Genomic DNA, 20,401 nt, shown 5'->3' on the forward strand with positions numbered 1-20,401 from the left:
TAAAAAAATAGAACATGTTCTATTTTTCGGGCCGTGCTGCTATAATTATAATGACAGCACGGTTCGCAAAAGCGGCCGGCTGCCCGTGGCCGGCCGGCCGTGCTCGTAGTTACGAGTCGTAATTACGAGCACGGCCCGTAAAATAAAAAAATAGAACATGTTCTATCTTTTTAACGGCACGGGCACCTTCCCGTGAGAAAACGGGAAGGTACCCGTGGCTAACAGAAGTCTATGGGCCCGCTATTTCGGGTCGTAATTACGACCCGTGATAACGGGTGTTTTTATGGTCGTGTGCATGAGGCCCCGTAATGACGGGTGGCTACATGTGTGCACCCGTCATTACGGCAGCGTTGCTAGGCGACGTCAGTAAGGGTATGTGCACACACACTAATTACGTCCGTAATGGACGGACGTATTTCGGCCGCAAGTACCGGACCGAACACCCTGCAGGGAGCCGGGCTCCTAGCATCATATTTATGTACGATGCTAGGAGTCCCTGCCTCTCCGTGGAACTACTGTCCCGTACTGAAAACATGATTACAGTACGGGACAGTTGTCCTGCAGAGAGGCAGGGACTCCTAGCATCGTACATAACTATGATGCTAGGAGCCCGGCTCCCTGCACTGTGTTCGGTCCGGTACTTGCGGCCGAAATACGTCCGTCATTTACGGACGTAATTAGTGTGTGTGCACATACCCTAAATAGTCACTGTCCAGGGTGTTGAAAGAGTTAACTGATCGGCAGTAACTGTTTCAGTACCCTGGACAGTGACTACCGATCACAGTACCTGTAAAAAAAAAGACGTTCATACTTACCGAGAACTTTCTGCTTCCTCCAGTCCGGTCTCCTGGCCGTTGCCTTGGTGACGCGTCCCTCTCGACATCCGGCCCGACATTCCTTGATGACGATGCAGCCCATGTGAGCGCTGCAGCCAATCACAGGCTGCCGCGGCCTCTGCAGCCAATCACAGGCTGCAGAGGCCTCTGCAGCCAATCACAGGCTGCCGCGTCAGAAAAGGTCGGACTGGAGGAAGAAGAGGGACTCGTCACTAAGACAACGACCGGGTACGTATGAAATGCTTTTTATTTTATTTTTAATCAGCAGCCTCTTTTCTCTATCAGTGATTGATAGAGATAAGTGGCTGCCGATTTGTATAATGTTTTTGACCGGGTTCGGTCAAAACGGGTTCGGCCGAACCCGGTGAAGTTCGGATTCGCTGCGAACCGAACTTTACCGGAAGTTCGGACCGAAACCGGGTTCGGTTGTCCCGGTTCGCTCATCTCTACCTCTAACCTCCAAAAGAAGGAAACTGGCATTGAGCCAAACTTCCCACGTTTTTTTACGGATCCTGTAAGCTACAAATTCCCGAATGCATGCCAAAGAAGTTCCCCAAAAAGAAGTGTGCCAGCTGTGCGATAACTTGGGACTTCGAATTCTGATATTGACAATCAGGATTTTTCTTATATTTTTTATTCTGAGGTCTTGTGGAAAATATTTATTAATACAGGTGTACTGGTGAGAAATACTGCAGTTTAGCTTAGCATGCGCCATATTTTTAAACATGACAGAGCGGTTATATGAATTTGGCGCAGCTACTGACCTACGTAGATTTTTCTTTGTAAATTTCAGTCTGAAACATACTAGCCATTCCCCATTAGCCAACAAGGGTCAGAAAAAGAGCGGGGCTTGATAAATATGCAATGTAGATGAGACAGCGCCACATTATTGGATGCACGCCAGCTAAAATAAGACTCAATCTTTCATACAATAGACCGGGACGAAGAAAATGGATTGATCACTAGTGTGCAATGCTTCAGCTAGCCTAAGGGTCAGTTCACACCTTGCGGTTGAGGTGCAACCACATTGAAAGAGCCACCAAATCAAAACCACATTGAAAAACGCACCAAATCAAGGTAAAACCGAATTCGGTTTTCAGATACGCTTCAACCGCAACGTGTGAATGGACACTAATGCTTGAAAAGGACTAGCCAAAACGTCAGACATGGTTGACCACTAAAACAACATTATAACTTCAAAGTTGGCAATTTCTTCTGCTTCAGTATTTGAAAGCTAAAACCAGGAGTGGGGCCAAAACACGGAAGAGGTGCAAATCTTCCCATTATAGGTTTTTTCTGTTTATGTGCCACTACCGGTTTTGGCTTCCAAATACTGAAGCAAAATACTGACCAGGATACCGACATGTGCGTGAGAAGAGCCACTATTTGTAAATATTACAAGCCCCGCCCTCTACACTGATTGGCTGCCTGCTGACCTGGAACTTGAAGAAGATGAAGTCACATAATCCTCTAGTATTAATATATTTCCTTATTGTTATGGAGCCGAAACGCACGCGTTCCATCCACACGGAAGTATAACCACTATTACGGCGCCTTTCCCTTACTAGAGCAGGTGTAGAAAGGCAAGACCCCAGCGTTGCCCAAAACCAACATGGCGGGACGAGTCTGCGGCCCCTGACGGTTTTGTTGTTTACGGAAGTGACGTCAATGAGAGGCGCGGCGCTGCACCTTTGCCTGTGGATTCGAGCGGTAGGTTTGAACAAGCTCAGCTTTTTATTATACACGGGGTCAGAGCGGACATGACTGCCGGTATAATGCGTCATTCTGAGGCGCTATCTTGGCGAGGTGCAGTCACGGTAACCGTCATGTGTATGTGGTGTGCTCCGCTGTTACTATGGTAATCTCTATAGAGTACTATGTGTATAATATACGAGCTTCTCCCATTACAGGTGCACGTGTTGGTCCTATAATAGAAAATATTAAAGGCTAGAGCTGACCATAGACCTCACACTGCCCTCGTAGGTTAGGTTTGGAGCCTCAGTCGGCAATTCTTTCAGATTTGAAGGGAAGAATAGCGCACGTCAGAACGCCGATGGCCCCCGTTATAAGTTAATGGGATCTATCGGGTGCCATTGGTGTCTGCATACTAATGGGTGTAGCTTCCGCAAATTGCCATAAAAGTGTTCTCTGAATGATTTTTGTGCGTTCCAGGGTTGATCGGGAGCGCAAATGGGGACGAAAATGTTGGAGGGTAGGATGTCTGTTGTGTGGCGGATGCGGCACTGTTTCATGGTGTCTGCGCAGAAGACGGGTATAAAAAGTGGCTTGCGTGGTTCAACGTGCAACCGACATGCTCATTTTGAGTCACTAATAGTACATATGACCCCTTCAGCGGACCCCAGAATGGATGCAGAACACACGCCAGACCTCATAAATAAAGATACCTACCCCAGACCAGTCTATATATATATATATATATATATATATATATATATCTCCATCCCCCCTAAAACTGACAGGCCCTAGATCAGACCCATTCTGATTACAGACCCCCCATAACAATGTGACCAACCCGCATAGAAGAAGGATCATGATGGTGGTGGGAGAGCAGGCTTCCTGAGCTGGGTGGGCTTTAAGAGCTGACCTGTTTATTCTGTAAGCATGTCGGATCGCCCGTCAGTCCCCTGGCAACCAGTAATGAAACATTGCTGATCGCTAGGGCAATCTTAGATTTTATTTCCTCCCGGTGTACCCCAAGTTTAGAACCACTGCATTAGAGTGGGAGCTGCTATTAGTTAGTGGCTCTACGCTCTGTTGCCTTCCCTTAGACATTCATATGACCAAATACTGCAGAGCATATGGATATCCGTTCATGAAACAACCACTTTAGAGGGGTTGTCCATAACAGCGCTGCCCCCCCCTAATCTCCAGTATCAGTGGGGGTCCCAGCAGTTGGACCCCCAACGAGCCTAGTAATATGCCATTAGTTTCTGTGATTAGAACGCTGATGAATGTATATTACTAGTGTGAATTCTGCGTACTATAAATTTATTAAAAATGTTGCCTTTCTGAACGGCTCTAAATATTAGGGCAGAGGAGCAACAAATGGGTGAGTCCTTCGCATGCAGCAGTCGCCTGGAAGCTGTTTCATGGGATTCAGTGTAAGCGGCTGCGAACTCTCAGCTGCCACACAGAGCTGGACTTTTTTACATGAATTTTTGTCGACTATATTTAGTATGTGAAAAGAACATACACTATATGTACAAAAGTATTGGGACACACCTCTTCAACATTGAATTCAGGTTTTTCATTCAGTCCCATTGTCACAGGTGTATAATATCAAGCACCTCGCCATGCAGTCGCCTTTACAAACTTTTTTGAAAGAATGGATCGTTCTAAAGAGATCACTGAATTCCAGCGTGGTCCTGTAATAGGATGTCACCATTGCAACAAGTTAGGTTATAACATTTCTCCCCTCCTAAATATTCTCAGTGATATAATTGCAAAGTGGAAGCGTTTACGAACATCAGCAAATCAGCCATGAAGTGATAGACCACGTAAAGTTACAAAGTGGCCACGCTCTGCTGACTCAATCACTGCAGAGCTCCAAACCTCCTGTGGCAATAACATCCGCACAAAAACTATGCGCCGGGAGCTTCATGGTATGGGTTTCCATGGCCGAGCAGCTGCAATGACGGCGTTACATCACCGGGCACAATACGAAGCGTCGGATGGAGTGGTGTAAAGCAGCCGCCACTGGACTCTGGCGCAGTGGAAACGTGTTCTGTGGAGGGATGAATCACCCTTCTCTATCTGCCAGTCTGATGGACGAGTCTGGGTTTGGTTGTCTGACTGCATTGCACCAACTGTAAAGTTTGGTGGAGGTGGGATAATGCAATAATTATAATCTTCATATAGTGCCAACATACTTTGGCAGCACTTTACAATTCAGAGGGAACATGTACAGACAATATCAGTTTTACATAGTGATAAAACAAATATAAACAAAAGGGAGAAGGCCCTGCTCGCAAGAGCTTACAATCTATGAGGAAATAAGGGGGACACAAAATGTAAGGAGTGCTTGTTTAGTACAATGGTCCAGGCATCATTTATACAAAAGGGGTATTATACCTAAAGCTGCATGAGCCGTCACCAGCCAGTGTCCGTGTTTGACGGACCTGAAGTGCAATCGGGTGCAAGGAGTGTGGGGGATACTGCTCAATGAAGGGGTCAGGTTCTGATGACAAATTTAATAGTGGGGCCAAGAAAAGGTGTCAGATTAGGGATTGTTAAAGATCTATCTAAACAGATGTGTTTTCAGGGCACGTTTAAAACTGTGGATGTTTGAAACTAGTTGTAGCACATTCCAGACAACTAGTGGGAGGTTTGGATTATGGAGAATGTTAATCTAAGGTCGTTAGCAGAATGTAGAGTATGGGTAGAGTAGTAGATGGAGATATAAGGAGGTGCAGCACTGTGGAGAGCTTTGTGGTATGTTTACATTTTATTCTAAAGTGAATAGGCAACCAGTGCAGTGACTGGCACGGGGTAGAGGCATTGGTGTAGCGGCTGGTCAGAAAGATGCTGCATTAGCAATAGATTGAAGAGGGGAAAGTTTAGTGAGGGGAAGACCGATTAGTAATGAGTTACAGCAGTCAAATGAGAGTGAATCAGAGCAACAATGAGAGTTTTGTCTGTTTCTACTGTAAAAAAAAAAAAAAGGGCAGATCCTGGAGACATTTTTAAGGTTCAGGTGACATGAATGTGAGGAGTAAAGGAAAGGTCTAATTAAAAAATAGCCCCAATACAGCAGACGTGCTGCCTAGGAGTTATGGTAGTACCACACACTGAGATGGAGACATCAGGTTTATGTAGGTTAGCAGATGGTGGAAACCATAAGGAGCTCAGTTTTAGATAGAGAGAAGACATGATCTTAGAGACAGTGGACAGACAATCACTGGTGTTTTGTATTTGAGCAGGGTTGATATCGTGATGAGAGGTATATAATTGGGTGTCATCAGCGTATAGATGGTGCCAGAAGCCAAATCTGCTGATGGTTTGTCCAATAGGGGCTGTGTAGAGAGCAAAGAGTATTGGACCCAGGACGGAACCCTGAGGAACCTCAACAGGAAGAAGAAGAGAAGTAGCAGCAAATGACACACCGAAAGAGGGGTCAGAGAGACAGGAAGAAAATCAAGAGAGAGCCGCGTCCTTAAGGCCAGTAGAGTGGATCAGAGGTAGTAGAAGTTGATGGTTTACAGTGTCAAACGCTGCAGAGAGATCTACATGAATCAGTAGAGTGTATTTGCCGTTAGATTTAGCCATCAGATCATTTGAGACTTTAGTAAGCACAGTTTCTGTAGAGTGGAAACCAGATTGTAAGGGGTGAAGAAGAGTTAGGGTATGTGCACACACACTAATTACGTCCGTAATTGACGGACGTATTTCGGCCGCAAGTAGTGGACCGAACACAGTGCAGGGAGCCGGGCTCCTAGCATCATACTTATGTACGATGCTAGGAGTCCCTGCCTCTCCGTGGAACTACTGTCCTGTACTGAAAACATGATTACAGTACGGGACAGTTGTCCTGCAGTGAGACAGGGACTCCTAGCACCGTATATAACTATGATGCTAGGAGCCCGGCTCCCTGCACTGAGTTCGGTCCGGTACTTGCGGCCGAAATACGTTCCGTCAATTACGGACGTAATTAGTGTGTGTGCACATACCCTTAGCAGAGAGCGGACCAAGCATTCCAGGAGTTTAGAGATGAAGGGTAGATTACAAATAGGTCGGTAGTTGGCAGTGCAGGACAGGTCAAGCGTTGTTTTTTTCCGTAATGGGGTTATAACGGCATATTTAAAAGAGGAGGGAAAGATTCCAGAAAGAGAGAGGTTAAAATGTTTAGTCTGGTAGTAAAGGGAGGGAATAAGATCACTAGAGAAGGTAGTAGGACAAGAAGAGCCTAGAGACTACTTCTGTTATTGAGTCAAATGCTACCAGGGAACCTGGAGATGATAATATGCCCGATGTCAATTTTAACCTTAAAATAAGTGGCCAGGTCTTCAGCACTGAGATCTGTGATCAGCGTCTGCACTTTAGGACTAATGCCTCATGCCCACGTCCGTTTTTTTCGCTAATAGCACCCTGAGCCATTCATTTCAATGGGCCCATGCACACTTCCGTTATTTTCACGGATCCGTTGTTCCATTACGTCAAATGTAGAGCATGTCCTACTTTTGTCAGTGATTCAGTGACCGTGCGGCCCATAGAAGTCAATGGGTCAGTGAAAAAAACGGAAGGCACACTGAAGTCTTTTGTGTGTCGTCCGTTTTTGACGGATCCGTTGGCCTAGCAATGGCAGGACGTGCCAAAGTTCACAGACTACAGTACACATTCATTCCTGAAGATGGATGTTGAGAGACTTAACAGATCCTTGAAAAACTGAAGCAAAATGTCAGTTTAAAACGAAAATACGGAACCGACACAGAGTACACACGGAAACCATAACGGACACATGGATCCATGAAAAACGGCCGTGAAAACGGTGATGGAAGTGTGCACGAGGCCTAAGGAGGGAATGAAAAGTATCAAAGAGGCGTTTTGGATTAATAATGCGGAGATGAGAGGTGGAATAGGCTTGTTTGGCACGGCGTAGGGCAGAGTTGTAAGTTTTGAACATGAATTTGTAATGGAGGGAAGCTCCTGAGATATGCAGTTTTCTCCACAGACGTTTGGCGTATATCGATCACCGCTGAAGAAAGCTAAATTGAGTGTGCCAAAGTTGTTGCCATCTGTGGCGGGTGGATCAGAGTGTAGGTGGAACTTCTTCACTCAAGGCATTTGTGAGAGTTTTATTGTAATGTTTGTAATAAAACTATATAAGGTTGGCCTAGGTCCCTTAGTTCCAGTGAAGGGAAATCTTAATGCTTCAGTATACCAAAACATTTTTGGACAATTGTAGCTTCTAGCTTTGTGGCAACAGTTTTGGGTTCAGCCCTTTTCTGTTCCAGCGTGACTGTGCCCCAGTGCACAAAGCAAGGTCCATAAAGACATGGATGGGTAAGTTTGGTGTGGAAGAACTTGACTGTCCAGCAGAGACCTGGCCTCAACCCCAACTAACACCTCTGGGATGAACTAGAACAGAGATTGTGAGCCAGGTCCTCTCCTCCAACATCAGCGTCTGCTTCACGAATACTCTTCTGGATGAATGGGCGATAATTCCCACAGACACCAGACACCCTCCAAAACATGGGCACTATGGCGACTAACAAAATCTGCCCTGGCGACTGAGTTTTGGTTCTTACAGAAGTGATTAGAGATCCCACCTACAGGGCAGAGAGAACATATAATGACAACGCTTTATGCGCCTCTTGCATCAGTCTCCGCATAAACCAATGCAGAATATGCCTTGTAGGAGGGGAGAAGATCGGGGACAGAGGGGGATAGGCAGGCCTGCTGTGACTACTAGGAGGGGAGATGCAAAACAATTTACTACTAGAAGAAGTACTAGAATATGTGCATGTAAACTACAAACAAAAAATGTATAATTTTTTTTTTCTCTAATTCTGGTCAGTTATGATTATGATCCTCTGGAAAATTCGGATTTTTCCCAACTCTGACGTCTGCTATTGTATTCAATTGCCAGCTGTCGAGGACTAGTCCTATTTAGAAAACCTGTGAATTGAACTGCTTTCTACATCAGTTTATAGAATTGGATCTGTGTTAATTACGGCATTGAATACCAGTCAGTCTAATAGCAGCTCCAGACAGAATTGTGAAGTTTCACAAGTCCATGACTGACCAGACTGGGAATTCAATGGTTCTGTCAAGTGTAACTTTGATCCCTTGGTTGCTTCAGAGATCAGATTGATGTAACATCCGATTTGTGACGACTGCAGGAATTGTTTTCATTCCTATCGTTTTATAATCTGTCTTTCGGTGGCTAATGTAAATGAGACACTTTACATTTGATCAGGTTATATGGTTTACTTCTTGATATGGTGATAATGTGTTGTTACTTAAAGAGGCTCTGTCACCAGATTTTGCAACCCCTATCTGCTATTGCAGCAGATAGGCGCTGCAATGTAGATTACAGTAACGTTTTTATTTTTAAAAAAACGAGCATTTTTGGCCAAGTTATGACCATTTTTGTAATTATGCAAATGAGGCTTGCAAAAGTCCAAGTGGGTGTGTTTAAAAGTAAAAGTCCAAGTGGGCGTGTATTAGGTGCGTACATCGGGGCGTTTTTAATACTTTTACTAGCTGGGCGCTGTGAAGAGAAGTAACATCCTCTTCTCTTCAGAACGCCCAGCTTGTGACAGTGCAGATCTGTGATGTCACTCACAGGTCCTGCATCGTGACGGCCACATCGGCAGCAGAGGCTACAGTTGATTCTGCAGCAGCATCAGCGTTTGCAGGTAAGATCGACTTACCTGCAAACGCTGTTGCTGCTGCAGAATCAACTGTAGCCTCTGGTGCCGATGTGGCCGTCACGATGCAGGACCTGTGAGTGACGTCACAGATCTGCACTGTCACAAGCTGGGCGTTCTGAAGAGAAGAGGATGTTACTTCTCATCAGAGCGCCCAGCTAGTGAAAGTATTAAAAACGCCCCGATGTACGCACATAATACACGCCCACTTGGACTTTTACTTTTAAACACGCCCACTTGGACTTTTGCAAGCCTCATTTGCATAACTACAAAAATGGTCATAACTTGGCCAAAAATGCTAGTTTTTTTTAAAATAAAACCGTTACTGTAATCTACATTGCAGCGCCGATCTGCTGCAATAGCAGATAGGGGTTGCAAAATCTGGTGACAGAGCCTCTTTAAGAAATGGCTTTCTTGTATACTCTGTCCATCTTATGCAAATATCAACGGACAGTACCACTGGTGGGCTACATATATATATAATATATATTATAAAAAAAAATGTTACTTGTCCATAGCCTTTAACTGTACAGGGCACACAAATTCAGTGCAGGACAATGAGCTGCATTCTTAAACACCAGTAACAGTGAACATTATTTACTATTAGGACATATGGATGTAATAGAGGGCCTTCACCTTTCAGGACTCCCCTCTTTTACCCTGTGAAGACAATAACTTCAAAGAGTGGTTTTCCTCCAGGAGGTGCGTTTTAATTCTAGTGGGTACAGATTTGGCTATAACTGATGATCATGAGGTGTTACATCTAATCATTGGGGACCCTTGCAATGAAAGAAGCTTTTCATTTTGTACAATCCTTTTACGTTGGTGCTGAATCAGTAGTTTAGGGTTGTAGAAATATTGGGATGAGAACAGATATACTTTTCACACTGGCATTGTAGCTTATAGGGATGCACGATGCATCGAAACTTTGATACTGTTTCGATACCGTGCACCCCCAAATGGTTCAATACCGTTATTTAATGTATTTCGATACTAAGCTGTGCGGCCGCTCAGCTTAGTATAGTAATACATGAATGTATGAGAGCGGGGGCTGCGGCTGTGTAGTACAGTCATAGCCCCTCTCCTGAGTCCTGACAAGTGTGTGCGCGCGATCAGCATGATGTGATGCGGGCGGCGCTGCACTAATGACCAGCGGCACTGAAGAACAAACTTTGCGGGCGCACTGCAAAACACCCCCATGTTCTGTCTTTAGTGCCTGAACCGCCGCTCATTAGTGCAGCGCCAGTTGCATCACCTCATGCTGACCACGCGCACACTTACTGTCAGGAGCGGGGCAATGGCTGTATTACACAGCCCCAGCCCCACTCTATAACGGCGGAGGTCAGAGAAACCTCTCATCTCCGCCGATATTCTCCTGAATGCTGCCATCAAAGCTGACCACAGCATTCAGAGGTAAATGAGAAGCGGGGATGCCCCTTGGATCGTGTCACAGGGAACTCCTGTGACGCGATCAAGGCCCATACCAGGGCTGTCTTACCTAAGTATGCCCTAACAGGAAATATGGTATGTCCTAACAACTGCCTGTGTACTATCCGTACACAGGCTAATGTACTGGCATATAGATATATGCCAGTGCATTAAAGTTTAAAAATAAAGTAAAAACATAAAGTAATATTAAATTTAAAAAAAATACACATCCAAATTTTTTACAATAAACATTAAAATAAGTCAATACATACAATATACACATATTCGGTATTGGCACGGCCGTAATAGCCTGGACAACAATATTTTTTGCATCATTTATGATGTATACGCTGTAAAAAAATAAATTGCTTTCACTCATTGTGAGGCTTGAGGTGTGATGAATTTAACCTCCATGTGCCTCACATTAATAGTAATTAACCCCATCATGTAGCAAAAACGATGTGTAGAAAAGGTAGATCCAGCACTCGAATAATTAAAAGTCCAATTTTATTTAGGTCATGTTAAAACATGGGATAAAACAAAAATCCCGGGACCACGCTTACGCGTTTCAGACCACTAGGGTCCTTAATCATAGCTTACTTTACAAAGATAAAATTCACATATAAATAGTCAAAGACATTCAATCAGGTGACTGTTTAGGGCTGGATTTGAGAATTTAACTCTATGTTGTATGTTACAAAATTTTTTGTGTATATTGAAATAGTTCTTACTATACGACAGTCTTTCTTTAATATGCCATTTGGGATGTTTTCACCTTTTCTTGTATAATAATTTTGCGAATTATAACATTATAGGGCAACTACGACACAAATTTTGTAACATACAACATAGAGTTAAATTCTCAAATCCAGCCCTAAACAGTCACCTGATTGAATGTCTTTGACTATTTATATGTGAATTTTATCTTTGTAAAGTAAGCTATGAATAAGGACCCTAGTGGTCTGAAACGCGTAAGCGTGGTCCCGGGATTTTTGTTTTATCCCTTGTTTTAACATGACCTAAATAAAATTTGACTTTTAATTATTCGAGTGCTGGATCTACCTTTTCTACACATCGTTTTTGCTTCAATTGCCTGCAGTCGATACAGGATCAGTCTAGGAGTATCTACAAGCACCTACAGCATTTGGATCAATCACTTTGCAATATCTTATATATAAAAAACGCATGGAAAACGCAACCATGGCGTGGTGGTTATGAGGTGAGCGAAACTTTTAGTAAAATATTTTTCTATTTTAACCCCATCATGTACCTTACACATTAACCCATTATGACTGGGAAACATGATGGGGTTGATTACTATTAGGCCTTATTTACACGAACGTGTTTCATGTCTGTGATACGCGCATGAAAATCACGCGCGTCGCACGGACCTATGTAACTCAATGGGGCCTTTCAGGCAGTCCGTGATTTTCACGCAGCGTGTGTCCGCTGCATAAAGCTCATGACATGTCCTTGAGCGTGTTTTGCGCATCACGCACCCATTGAAGTCAATGGGTGCATGAAAATCACGCGCAGCACATGGACGCACTTCCGCGTGATTCGCGCAATAGTAGATCAAGAAATGAAGGGAAAAATAAGACCACCTCCTTCATTTCTTTTTCTAAACATCAAAACAGCGTTTCATAAGGGTGGCATATGCGTGAAAATCACGCAGCCATTCACCAAACACTTCTGACACACAGAACTGCAACGCGCAAAACGCACACATTTGTGTGACTTTCGCCTTAATGTGAGGCACATTCAAAATTGATCTAATCTCGCGCCTCACATCAGAAAATGGAAGAACTTTTTTTTATTACTGTTGGCAAAGTATCGTTTTGGTATCTAAATCGCAATACTACACAAAGTATCGGTATCGAAGTCCAAATTCTGTATCGTGGCATCCCTAGTAGCTTATAATTATCACTAGAGCCATTACAGTTATGACTGATCAATTGTGTAACCGATCCTATTGATTTATGATGGGTCTGTCAGGTTTCAGTATTAGCGCAGCAGTCTACACTATTCTGACCATAAAAAAGGCTAAAGAAAGCGGGCGGAACAGACTCTAACGTTAGTCTGTACACATTGGGCTGGATTCACACATGCAGTTTTTGATGTATAGTAGTGGATACAAAAGAGAGGAGATGCATCAGACTTTTCTTTATTCCTGTCCTTTCTGTTGAATCCACTTCTGACTTTGCCTGAAAAATTGGTTATGCCGACACAGATTTGATTCCGGAAGCATAGGCTTTTTTCATTCATCGATGCTTTGATCAGAATAACATTAATTTTGTTTTTAAAATGCTATTTCTACTAATCTATTCCTGCTGCTTTCTCGCACAGAGCAAATTGCTGCTTTTTTTTAGTCTGGTCTACAAGTAGAAAGATCTAATATGAAAGGCTATATTTATTTCTTAATCAGCTGCGCTCTAAAACCAAAGTCTATTCTAAAAACCTATTCTTATTGATTTCTAGGTAAAAATAATTAAGGGGATGTCTCTGGAAAAGATTATCCGAGATGCACTCACAGGTTTCATCCAGTCTCATATACCTAATGCTGATTTAAGGTAAGTTTTAGGCTATATTTATGGCTTTGATATCTACAATGCAGATATCTGACTTGGTCTGTAGACTTGGCAGAGCAGAAACTATTAATGTTCATTGCCATAGCCACAATTCTAACAATGAAATAGATTGCGAGTGGCGAACCCATGTTGACTGACGTTGAATAATAAGTCAATTTTTTTCGGAGCACTTTTTACAATTGCTGTACATGCATTGAAAAGTTAGAAAGTGCACATATTAATATGGCCCGCTCGTCCGCCGCGTGCTAACGCTTCCATCGTCACGGCATCACTGTCCATATATGGACAGTGATGTCAGGAGGAGAGAAGGAGTCCCAGACAGAGCGCTAGAAGCAGCTCTGCTCCGGGACTCCGTCTCTGGGAAAGCCCCTGATATCACTGTCCATTTTCGGACAGTGTTGTCAGGAGCAGAGCGGTATCCCAGGCGGTGGGCGGCCCGCAGCCACACAGCGTTGCCACCCCATTGCCACACAGCGCTGGCCCCGCTTCCAACTGAATCTGTGTCTGCAGGATGCACATTTAGTTGGGTTCAATGCTGGAGCCTTGCTCCAGCATTCACTATGGCGCAAGCGGCTCGGCGCCGGCAGGCGCTATGTAGTGAAGTTACCGCGCCTGTCTGCGCCGACTCTACAGCACAGTGCAGAGGAGGAGAAGGTTCTCCTCCACCCATCGTGGGAACGGGGATAAGTAAGTAATTATGTTATTATTTTTCTATTGCATACGTATGGGGGCATTATACTGTGGGGGGTTATATTGCGTGGGGCATTATACTGTATGCGGCAGCTATGGAGGGCATTATACTGTATGGGGGGAATTATACTGTATGGGGCAGCTATGGAGGGAATTATACTGTGTGGGGGGGCATTATACTGTGTGGGAGGCAGCTATAGGGGTAACATACTGTGGGGGGGCATTATACTGTGTGGGGGGCAGCTATGCGGGGTATCATACTGTGTGGTGGCATTATACTGGGGGGCAGCTATGGGGGCATTATACTGTGGGGGGCAGCTGTGGGGGGTTATATTGTGTGGGGCATTATACTGTATGTGGCAGCTATGGAGGGCATTATACTGTATGGGGGGAATTATACTGTATGGGGCAGCTATGGAGGGAATTATACTGTGTGGGGGGGCATTATACTGTGTGGGGGGCAGCTATAGGGGTAACATACTGTGGGGGGGCATTATACTGTGTGGGGGGCAGCTATGCGGGGTATCATACTGTGTGGTGGCATTATACTGGGGGGGCAGCTATGGGGGCATTCTACTGTGGGGGCATTCGTGGGGTCTGTCGGGCAAGGCAGCTGGGCATAGGCGTGCGCAGGGGTCTGGTGGTGTTGGGGAGGGGTAGGGGGGCCAAGCTGAATTCTTGCACCAGGGCCCATGAGACTTTAGCTATGCCCCTGGTCTTAGGCAGAGTGCTTGTAGTGCTCTGCCCGGAACTCTGGCTCTGGAGTTGCCCCTGACAACACTGTCCATATATGGACAGTGATGTCAGGGGCTTCTCCTGCAGCGGAATCCCCAGCCAGAGCGTCGGCAATGCTCTGGCTGGGAATTCCACACCTAGGGGGATCCCCAAAGGCGCAACCTTCAGGGAGGGTGGCTGTGTGGCACTACCAGGGAGTGTGGCTGTGTTGCACTACCAGGGAGTGTGGCTGTGTTGCACTCTCAGGGGGGGGTGGCTGTGTTGCACTACCAGCGGGGAGTGGCTGAGTGGCACTACCAGGGGGGGCTTTGTGGCACTACCAGGGAGGGGGCTGTGTGGCATTACCTGGGAGGAGGGGGCTGTGTGGCACTACCTGGGTGGGGGACTGGGTGGCACTATCTTACAAAGGGCACTAAATTTAAGGGGGTACAAACTAGGGTCCTAACTTCTATATGGGGGCATAAACAGGGCCTAATGTCTTTATAGTGGCACAAAGTGACGTTTTCTGCCATTTTACTGTCGCCGTGAGTTCCCCCGTAAAGGGGCCTACTAAGTCTGTGTCGCCCAAGGTCCCACATAAGCCTGGAGGCGGCTCTAACCAGTGGGGTAACACAGGGGTCAATATTTGGCCCTCTTCTTATTAATGTGTTTATTAATGACCTTGTAGAGGGTTTACAGAGTATATTTTCAGTATTTGCAGATGATACTAGGCTCTGTAAAATAATCAACACATAGGAGGATAATGTAATACTACAGAGGGATTTGGGGATGCTGGAGGTTTGTGCAGGGAAATGGTAAATTAAGTATGTGAATAAATGTAAGCTTATGTATTTTGGCCGAGGAAACAGATTTTACAATTCTGCATTGAATGGTAAAACACTGGGTAAAACTGCCACTGAAAAAGATTTTGGGGATATTGGTGGACAGTACATTTACCTTTAGCAACCAGTACCAGGCAGCTGTTGCCAAGGCAAATAAAATCATGGGATGCATCAAAAGAGGCGTAGATGATCGAGACAAGAATGTAGTTTTGCCCTAATACAAATCACTAGTCAGACCACACATGGAACGAAGGCTTAGTCGGATGATTGGAGCCCTATGGATATGTTTGGCATACGGCAAAAAGACATTGCAAAACGTGTGAATATACCATGCAGACTTGTTAGCAACCTGCAGGTCTGAAATTCCCAGCAAACCCTTCCGTTTTTTTAATGGATCTCTCCAGAGTCATTGTAAAGAAAGTAGTATAATGGGGAATCATATCGATGTCCAGGGGTTCGGGTTGCAGGCAGAGCAGATGGAGTTTCACTAACACAGTTATAGGATTGGGTACAAGACCTCAGCAGACAGTATCATGCATGATAGGATTAGATACATGCCTCAGCAGACCGTATCACGCATGATAGGATTAGATACATGCCTCAGCAGATAGTTGCATGCATGATAGGCTTAGGCTGGATTCACACAACCATGTTACGTCCGTAATGGACGGAATGTATTTCGGCCGGAAATCCCGGACCGAACACAATGCAGGGAGCCGGGCTCCTAGCATCATAGTTATGTACGATGCTAGGAGTCCGTGCCTCGCTGCAGGACAACTGTCCCGTACTGTAATCATGTTTTCAGTACGGGACAGTTGGGACTCCTATCATCGTACATAACTATGATGCTAGGAGCCCGGCTCCCTGCACAGTGTTCTGTCCGGGATTTCCGGCCGAAATACGTTCCGTCCATTACGGACGTAACATGGTCGTGTGAATCCAGCCTTAGATACAGCAGCTCAGCAGAAAGTATAACACATGATAGGATTGTATACACGGTTCATCAGACAGTGTCACACATGATAGGATTAGATACAGCAAAAAAGATTCTAGCTATGAAGGAGTTTAATGTAGGGAGTGCTCAGTACTTGTAACAGTGGTATGATATATCTAGATGTAAGCTGCAGCTTGGTGTCATCATTCACTCTTTTACTGGGTGTCTGGTAGGATCACTGGTTGTCATCCCCTGTGTCCCCCGCCCCCAGTCTCCCCAACAACTCTCCTTCTGTCTCTTGTGCTTCTTCTCTCTGCCTTTTATTACCTGCGTCCCAGCTCTAAACTGTCTGTAAGGTTCAGAGTCTGCACGTCTTCACCACATCCAGAGCAGTGACCCTCTGCAATTACTGTAGTGACCATGTGGTTACCCAGAACACAAACTACGCAGCAGTTACAGGCAGGCAAGACGAAGAAGTAAACACACAAAGCCTCTGGAGAGATGATCAGCAAGTGCTGGAGTAGAGCACAACAAGTTTACTCCACAGCAATTTGTGTAATCAAAGGGCAGCCTGGGGACCGGGATTCTTCTTTTCCTCAAGTTCTATGATCCAGTTGTTGTTTTATGTACCGGATCAACCGAACCGGAGAGTACCGGTCAAGGGACATGGGGCAGGCTTCTGGAGCCACCTTTGTAGAACTGTACATGCTCTGTGGTTATACACCCAGCCCTGCCAATACTGACAGATCCTTGTGGCAATAAGAAACCATATAGATCGGCATATAAGCGCAACAATTGGCCCTTTGAAATGTGTCACACTAAATAAAGCTGTCTGAAGGTGTATTAGTAGGGCTGTGTATATTAACCACAGAGCATGTACAGCTTAACAGGAGGCTCAATGGAAGCGATGCCCCCCGGATGCCACAATACCCACCCCTTGCTTCTATTGGTCCAGAAGGAACACGTCTGTCAAAATAAACTGGAAAGCTGCATGATCCTTTTAACTGTCGCTGATAGGGGCACTTATAGGGCTTGGAGGGCATACGTGGCCACTGTAATGAGAAGGTGAAACGCCGCTGTGGGCACTGGGTGATTTAAAGTAATTTTGAATTTATATCTACTTAGAGGGCTGATTCAATGCATTCAGTTCTTTTGTGGATACTGAAGGGGACAGTCAAATCCTCTGAATCTACCCACCATCCAAGTTTTTACAGTGTGACTCCTGTATTTTGGGAATGAATGGTGGAGTTGTGATGCTCTAATTGAGTCACCAACCCGTACTTCTCCCTGGTCAAACTGCTGGTAGGCCGGAGAGCGTTATGAAATCCTCTTCGTTGTGCTATCACTGCACAGAGCGAGGAAATTAAAGGCACAAAACAGGAATTAGACTTCATGGAAAAAAAAAATATTTAAAAAACAAAAACATACATATAATAGTCACATAATACTTGTTGATGATTGATCAAATATTGCATCTTTCTCCAGCGCTCTTTAGATTAATGCCTGTCTTAATATCATCATACCCCATTGTGTCCTGTAAAATGTCATTGACTGTTTCCCCAAAAAGTAATAACTGTTTACCTGCTGGCTGCCAGAAAAGGAATGGATAAATTGCAGGAGTCAGGTAGCCAATGCACCTAGAATTTTACTGCTTTTTTTGTTGATTCTCTAGAGGTCTAAAAATGTTCATAAACAACTAAAAAAGTCAAATTGGATCCTAAAGTCCACTTATGGTCACTTTTTTTTTTTTTTCGTGATTTGTAATTGTATACTTCTGATGCTACCGCTGGTTTTCAGTTTTTGACAGTTGCTGCTCCTTACACCACATGAGTACATCCACACAGCGTGCAAACACTGTGGATTTCATTGCAGAAAATCTGCAGAGTATTACAGTAACAGATTTGAACAATTATCATCCACACGCTGCAAAAAAAAAAAACGGCCGAGAAACTGTTAATAAATTGATGTGCGGTTTTTTAATACGCAGCATGTCAATTTATGCTGCAGAATCGTTGCTCTTTTGTTGCGGGTTTTCCCCATTGAATTCATCTGCATGACGAATATAGAGACGTGTCACTATGACAACACCCGGGTGGTAAGTATTGGCTTTTTTTTTTTCCAGCACGGTTTTGACAGTGGAGATTCCGCCCGAAAATCTGCACCACAATTTGGATGGAATTCCCTGCGAGTTCTAAGACAGATACGCACAGACTTTTACACAGCGTATCCACCCTGTGTGAAAATACCCTATCACAGTACTTGACAGCCTTTCATTTTCAGAACCTCCCTCTAGGTCAAAACACCGAAAAATATATAATCTGTTGATGGAGTTACTTATTAGGAGATATATATATATTTTGTTTGCGTAGAATTATTCCATAAAGTAATGGCCCTAATGTGTGTACTACTCTGGTTTCTCCACTCTTCTCAGTGCTATGGATGATGTGTTCTTTTCATACGTCACTGGGGTTTTAGAAGAACTGGGATCTCAAGACTCCTCAGAAGAAGACTTTGAGATGGAAACGTTTATGGAAATGTTGGAGGGTTACATCCCAGGATTTGCTGAAATTGGCAGGTATAGTACTGTACAATTCACCACGGTATTGTTACAATATAAAACTGGGGACCCAATTATTTCAGAAGCTACTTATGTTTTATCTTGATTTAGAGGAAGAGGGTGCTCTTCATTACAATGGTAATCATAAAAAAATATATTTGCTTTTAAGGGGTAGCCACATCTCTGGAGATAGGACCACCACTTCCCAACAGTCTGCAGTGAGAGTGTTGTATTCTTGCCAACATTTTTCTCTTCTGCAGCAGTAATGGGAAGGGGCAGATTCTCTAGACAACACACATTTTTGGAAAATCTTTACGGTAAGGGCACCTTCCAGAGGCTGCTGATAGAAGTGAGACCTGTGTCTATGAAGAATCAATTATATGGCTTCTCATATGTAGGGTACAATTATGGCACTTAAAAATAGTCCCAGTTGTGACTGGGCTTACGATATTTAGTTTTCTAACTGCTTGCCCGCTTTAGATGTTGGGTGGCTGGTTCATGAATAACTGGGTCTGTTTAAAGTAACCCGTTTTCATTTGTAGTGAAAAAGTGTATGAGATGATGTTTGAACTATCAGGACTCTCAGGGAGTGAAGCTCGGAATAAGGGTAAGTTACACATGTTTGGAATCGGTATTGTTAGCAAGAAAATAAATCTATATTCGTGGCCATTTTCCAGAGCTCCAGTATGTTAAATTTAGTTGTTCTTTCTTATCTTGAGGTATTTTTGGTAGAAGGGAAGGCTAAAATGCGCTTTATAGAGTGGAAGGCCAGGGCTACACTGTGATGTGATGATGATGATGCTGCTTGCGAATTGTGGTAACTGCATTTCACGAACAATTTCATGTCCATTTAAAAATGCGCTTTCCATTTCTTGAAGAAAACTGCTCCCCTAAAACATCCGAGACTTTAATGATCGCAACACAATCTCGTGGCATCGAACGTGGAGAAAACAGATTGCTTGTAGCATCTGAAGGAGCAGAGGCACAGGTGAGCTGAATGAACTATAAAATAACACAATGATAACTATTTATGAATGCAATGTCTCCACCCCACTGTTCATATTTATTGGGAAGAAAGGGGGCGCACGTGCGTCTGATGTACAAATTACGGCACAGGCTACACTGTAATTACATTTGTGGTTATAAATTTCTCAGTGTTTCACTATGCAGGTACATTAAGAATACTCATGAAGGTGATGAAATGGACAACTGTGATGTCTACATGTCAGAATTATTCAGTGACTATCTACATATCGCAATAGCTAACCTAATTGTATGGTTCTCACTCTTATTGTGATCTTCCAGGATCTTAATACTGATAAAAATAAAACCGCGCCACTGACAGACACCAATGGCACCCAACGGAACCCATTGATTTTAATGGGTTTCCGTCATGGTGTCTGTTGTTTTTAGCATTTTAAC

At 44.3% G+C, this 20,401-nt stretch overlaps 1 protein-coding gene across 7 annotated transcripts in view; it reads left to right on the top strand.

Moving 5' to 3' along the window:
- The first annotated feature begins 1,006 nt into the window (after positions 1-1,006).
- The window catches only part of CUEDC2 (CUE domain containing 2), a 40,861-nt gene continuing 21,466 nt past the window's right edge, over positions 1,007-20,401 (top strand). For 3 of the 7 annotated variants that reach the window (XM_075841595.1, XM_075841594.1, XM_075841601.1), the window contains exons 1-5: positions 2,568-2,653; positions 13,133-13,224; positions 18,854-18,997; positions 19,522-19,586; positions 19,858-19,967. In XM_075841595.1, coding sequence (XP_075697710.1) covers positions 2,597-2,653; positions 13,133-13,224; positions 18,854-18,997; positions 19,522-19,586; positions 19,858-19,967 — 468 coding nt within the window. In that variant the 5' untranslated portion in view covers positions 2,568-2,596. Of the gene's footprint in view, positions 1,065-2,296; positions 2,547-2,567; positions 2,695-9,871; positions 9,929-13,132; positions 13,225-18,853; positions 18,998-19,521; positions 19,587-19,857; positions 19,968-20,401 lie in introns of those variants that run through there. The other 4 variants (XM_075841598.1, XM_075841596.1, XM_075841597.1 and 1 more) reach the window with 4 other exon arrangements.

Source organism: Rhinoderma darwinii, chromosome 11, assembly GCF_050947455.1.
Source record: "Rhinoderma darwinii isolate aRhiDar2 chromosome 11, aRhiDar2.hap1, whole genome shotgun sequence".
Taxonomy (NCBI): Eukaryota; Metazoa; Chordata; class Amphibia; order Anura; family Rhinodermatidae; genus Rhinoderma; species Rhinoderma darwinii.